General features: G+C 42.9%; 1 protein-coding gene across 1 annotated transcript in view; it reads left to right on the forward strand.

The window, feature by feature from the left end:
- The window catches only part of LOC136638777 (sterol O-acyltransferase 2-like), a 42084-nt gene extending 41001 nt beyond the window's left edge, over positions 1-1083 (forward strand). Inside the window, exon 13 of the mRNA XM_066612807.1 lies at positions 919-1083. Coding sequence (XP_066468904.1) covers positions 919-1083 — 165 coding nt within the window. The remainder of the gene's footprint in view (positions 1-918) is intronic.
- Positions 1084-6000: the final 4917 nt, after the last annotated feature.

Below are 6000 nucleotides of genomic sequence, written 5' to 3' on the forward strand. Positions count from 1 at the left end.
TGAGAGACATTAGAGCCTAGGCACTGACTCCTGAAAATCCGACTTAGTTCCTTTCTGGTTTCAAGCATGCCAGGCCCTTTCAGGTACACCCAAATCTGCCTTTGTAACCATAACAAGAGCTAGATTTTTTAATATAAAAAATTAAAATATTTGTAAAAGTTGTGTTATTTTAATATTACAAAAGCAAAGGATCTCAGGTTGCTGCAGTCTATGTTCAGGATCCACAGAGCCATCAAGTCCTTGATCCCAACAGTAGTAGTAGGAAGTACATACCTTATGTCAAAACTATCTTTGACAGCTGGTCCCGCCCCTTTTTACTGGAAATCCCACGCCCTAAGGGGGTTCAAGTGACCCCTCAAACAACTCTCCCCAAGACCGTCGACCACTAGGGAGGGGTTTTGTAGCACCCCGACGTTTGGTTTGGTGCGAAAAGGAGCCCCCCAAAAAGTGTTGGAAAGGGGTTCATGTGACCCCTCAATCAACCTCTCCCATTCCCCTCGACCACTAGAGAGGGGTTTTGTAGCACCCCGACGTTTGGTTTGGTGGGAAAAGGAGCCCCACAATGAAATGTGGGAAAGGGGTTTCATGTGACCCCTCAAACAACTCAACCCATTACCACCGACCACTAGGGAAGGGTTTTGTAGCACCCCGACATTTGGTATGGTGGGAACGGGAGCCCCCCAATAAAGTTTTGGAAAGGGGTTCATGTGACCCCTCAAACAACTCGCCACATTACCACCGACCACTGGAGAGGGGTTTTGTAGCACCCCGACATTTGGTTTTGTGGGAAAAGGAGCCCCCCAATAAAGTGTTGGAAAGGGATTCATGTGACCCCTCAAACATCTCGTTCCAATAGGAAATGGGAACAGGACCAATAGGAAATGGGAACAGGCCTGGGCATGCCCTCTGTATTTTAAGGCCCTGGCCTTCGGGGGGAGGGAGAAAGCCGATCAGCCTGATGCAGCCATGGCCTCCCCTCTGAAAAGCTCACCCGCTTTGCCTTCTGGGACCAAGACTCCCCAGTTGGAGTGCGAATCCCCTGCTAGGGAATTGACCAAGATGGAGACCACCGAAGAAGAGTAGGAGAACGTGCCGCCTTCTGAGGGGGGGGGAGACCCCGGTCAGACCCCGCGGATTCTCAAAACTACATTCGCAAGCTGTTCAAGATGGAGAGCTGCGATGAGCCGGAGACCCCAGACAGTCCCACTGATTCTCAAAGCCTACCACAGGCACCTATGTAGAAGAAGCAAAAATGTAGGCGTTATGAGGAGGAGGAGGAGGATGACGTGTTACGGTTTCCACCTTTGAACCTGGTTTACCAATTTGCAATGGAAGAACCACATGTACCTAGAGAACCTGAAGGAGAGGTAAATTATTGTGCTTGAGTGCATACGTGAGTGTGTTGCCTGAAATGTAAAAATCAAAAAAATACTTATTTGTGTTTTTTTTTTTTCTGTAGGCTATTCCAAAGAAGGACGCTTTCAAAACGTTACGAAACCTATGTCTGAAAGTAAACCACAGAATGTGGAACACCTTCTAAATGTCATCAATTGCCATGACCCAACTGAAATCTAACCATAAAGGTGCTCTCATGATTACATCATCTTATTCACTGACAGGTGAAGACAGCTCTGAAGTTCAAAGCAGCATTAAGTATAACTGGAAAATGGGTGTGTAATATTCTGTTAAAATACTAAATGGCAAGGTGTTGTAAAGTAATAGCAGCAGCTAATAAATAATGTGTCCCCATCCAACATATTAAACTGTCTTATACTCAGTCAGACCATTAGTCCAGTATTGTCCACTGTGGCTTGCTTTGGCTTTCTAGGGTTTCAGTCCTCAGGGTTCTCAGTCCTGACTGGTATGGACAGGGATGAACCTTGTACTGTACTGCTGAGCTGTGGCCCCTCCTCCCATCATCACAACACTTCAGATTTATCCAGGCAAATGAAATAATTGCAATGTATGTTGATCAGGTTTACCTGAATATTTTATTATTACTTGTAAGGGGCAGATATTGTGGTAGTCTCAACCTTATAAATATTATTTTAGTATGCATGATGTTTTCTTCAGCTTTGAAACTAATGGAAATTGTGGCAGTAGTTACAGGTTAGAATTTGACCCCCAGGTGGGAAAAAATAATGTTCTAAAGCAAGGGTGGCCAACCTGCAGCACAAATGCTACTAGTGGCACACTGACTCTTTCTGATTGGCATGCATGAAGTTGCCATATATTTTTGAAAAACTTTTAAATGATAACAAAGAATTATTACAAAAAATAGCAAAGAAAGAAAACTGCAGTTTACAGTTTGCTTGCTTTCTTTGCTACTTCTTACACAACAAACCTTCAAGTTTCTAATGCTGCAGTGTGCACACTAAGGGTGGCCACACCTACTGTGCTTGACTTGCTTTGACTGAAAAACAGGCAGTAAGGTAAGAAAAGAATTTTGAATAGGAGAGAAAGTCAATAGGGCAAATGCTAGAGAGCTGCATTTCACTAACAGGCATGTCACTTGCTTACCCAAGAAGTCTTGGGGTGGGCTGTGGAAGGCAGCAGGGGACAAGCAGGACAGCGCAGAGATGACCAATGAGATCAGCAAAGGCCAGATGGCCCAGCTGTGTGGAGATACTATCTTTGAGAAAATCAGTCACAAAGAGGTCCTGGCTAAGTTATCATCTTTGATAACAAGAAAGTGAGCAAGCAGAGGGGGGCTGGGCTGTGCAGAAGGGGAGTGAACACATGTTATATAGACTTCGGAATGGGTTCCACAAGGCCAGACTAAAGGTCCATGCAAGCTGTCTTTCTGGCCTCATCAGCAGTCAGCCAGGTGTCTTTGGAAAGCCCCAAATAAGCAACAGCATTCTCATGTTTTTTGCTCTGTACCATCTGGTACTTGGAGACATACTGCTCTTGAACTTGGAGGCTCTATTTAGTTAGCTTGATAATCACTAAAAAAGACATTAAAGTGGAGTGACATGTTCAAGATTTTCTACATAAAAAGTGGCACATCTTGTGCTGCGGGTTGGCCACCCTGTACTTAAGATTACAGTGTGGGTTCTTTGTTTCCTCACAAAATGTTAATTTCCACCTACTGATTAAATCTCTGCCTACTAGTTTCCTTGTATCTAGAGTTCCTCTTTTCAAATTTCTGTTGCTGCTTTTATATTATGAAATAGCTGTTTTATATTTGAATCTACTCTTATATTTTTAATGTTAAGTGTTTAATTGTTAAATATTTTTATTCAGATGTTTTATCTTCTACATGTTTTACTTTGATGTTGAGTACGAGAACAGTGGTATCTAAATCTTTTAAATAAATATCTGTCATTGTATTTTTAATTATTTCTATCTTTTTTTGGAAAGCAATCCCAAACTGACTTGAACTAAGTATTTGCTGAAGTTCACCTGTGGCTCACTATTCTCTTTGTATCTCTCCGTATCTAATGAGAGCATAAATATGAAACAAAGCAATAACTTCCCCTCGCCTGAACTTGTCTCCCATGCCATGACACACATGTTGATTACATGTGATTTGACTGTGCCTTCTGACAAATTAATAGCAGGGCTTCGCATTACAAAATGTGACACAGATTTGGATGCAACACAGAAGCCCATAAATAGAACGCACAATGCTAAAACATGGTTATATGCTTGATTAGATGCAAACCTTGGACTCAGAGGCTCCCTCTTCCCTTCTGCTTGGCTAGCAGGGAGGTTTAAAGCTTCTGATTTGATATAGAAACATGATCAGACATGATTATTTATTCATCTACATGATTAAATATTTGTGGTTATCTTCTAGTTTATGTTCATATCAATATTTGTATAAACAAATACTGATGTATATAAAGCTGACACTAGAATGGCTGGGAACTTGTTTTGTTCCTCTAATACAGTGATTTTCATCCTTTTTCATCTCATGGCATTAAAATTGTCAAGCCACACCCATCAGATTTTTGACCATTTAGAAGGTACACCATGTTACCAGAGGGGGGCTCACATCCCCCATTGGCCCTACTAATAAATGACCTTCCCACAAATTTCTGTGGCACACCTGTGGACCACTCGCAGCACACCAATGTGCCATGGCACAGTGGTTGAAAATGGCTGGCCTTAGTGCCAGTGGAGTACTGGAGTCACACGGACCACCAGGCAGGTAGGGGGAGGTAGGGAGGTGGCATTCTGCGGGGAAGTGAGGGAGGGCGGGGAGAGGACAGGGGCACATTGGGGAGGGGGTGGGGCAGTAGAGAGCTTCACTCTACCAGATCCTGAGCCTCCGTGTCAGACTGTCTGAATTCTACACCTCCCTAATTCTTAGAATGTTGACTTAGAATGTTGAGAAAAATCGGACACTAAGCACTTCCGGGTTGCTTGGCGACCAGTTTTTCTCAATGTTCTAACATTCTAAGTGAACATTCTAAGCATTGGGGAGCCCTGCGGGGGGCTGCTCGGGGCTCCCCGCAACTCCTGCAGCTGCCAGCAGCCCTCAGTAAGTAAAAATAGACCCCTTTCACCCCCATTACTGACACGTTCTGTGTTGCTACCTCCCGCCTTTCCCCGCCCCTTAAAGGGATGGGGAAACTTGACACAAGCTGGTGAATTGCAACCAGCCAGTCTGAGAACCACTCATCTAAAGGTTAAGTATAGCAAGAATGAAGCAGTATATTATATCCCTACTCTATGTACTTCTGATTACATAATGCAAATCTTTATCAGAGTGAGTTGCATTTGTGATTATGTCTAAACTTTTTTTCTATAACTGAGTTTATTTCTGCTACTCTTTTTCATCAAATCCACAAATCATTGTCTCAGGTTTTCCCCCGCTTCGTTTACAGAAAGTCAATGAGTGGTTTCCAATTGAGTTACTGATTTTTCTTTGAGCAAGGTCGTCCGTTTGCCCATTTCTGCCATGTCCAAAATTTGATCCAACATTCTTCCACCGATGGTGCTTCTGTTGTCTTCCATCACTGTGCAGAAAGTATTCTCACTGCACTTGTCATATATAGTGTAGCAGCGCAAGATGCTGCTTTGGGGAGCACTCAAGGCTTTAGGGGGCCTTGGTGCTTGGTGGGAGACACACAAGACTGTATCTTGTTGCCTGAAGGAGAGTGTTAAAGCAGAAGCACTCTGAGGGTTTGAAAGTTAGAACTTGAGGAGCAAAGAGTTAGAGCAATGAAAACAACAACAGACATGTATAGAAGCGAAATGCAGAAGGAAGGCTTGATACAGAAGAAAAGTTTCTGGGATTCAGCCTTCTCTGACTTTTATTCCCTCTCAAACAATACACAACAGGCTGGGGTTTTCCATTCTCTGATCTTGTTTACAATACTAAACTATGAGTCAGAGGTCTGTGTAATAGGGAAATTACAAAAGGATGCTGAGATTCACACTGGCTATAACTAGCTGGCTCTCTAGCTTAACCGCAATCCACATTCCTAGATATGATTCTCTATAACATCTTCTTGTTGACAGGCTACAGAGTTTCAGACTCAGCATGTCATCAAGGTCGCGCAAGTTTGCTCTGTGCAAGTGCAAAGTGTGCTTTGCTTTATTGCCAACATACTAAGGCTAAGGCTAGCGCCTCCACATAAACACTACATATAGAAATAAAATTTCAATTTTTTTCTCCACACATTCCTCTGTCAATCCCAGTAAAAAGGCTTCTGATCTCATTTGTATATTTATTTTTAAATGTGTTTCATGTGATTAAGGCCACCTGGGGAGCTTTGTGGATGAGTGGGGATTTGAGTCTAACACCCCCAACCCTAATTCTCCTCTAGACCCACTCCATTTAATTAATAGCCTTCTTAAACTGTGGAGCCAAGAACTGGATACCATATTCCAAAGTTCAAACACTTCCAAGACATTCTCCTGAAAGCCTGCAAAGTTTTTATGTTGTGGGTGTGAAATATTGCATGATAAATAAAATGCAAGATATCCAACTAGAACAAGAGAGAAAAGAGCACACAGGTTGAAGTTGGCATTTCAAACTACCTTTAG

This window comes from Tiliqua scincoides, chromosome 2, assembly GCF_035046505.1.
Source record: "Tiliqua scincoides isolate rTilSci1 chromosome 2, rTilSci1.hap2, whole genome shotgun sequence".
In the NCBI taxonomy this organism is placed as follows: Eukaryota; Metazoa; Chordata; class Lepidosauria; order Squamata; family Scincidae; genus Tiliqua; species Tiliqua scincoides.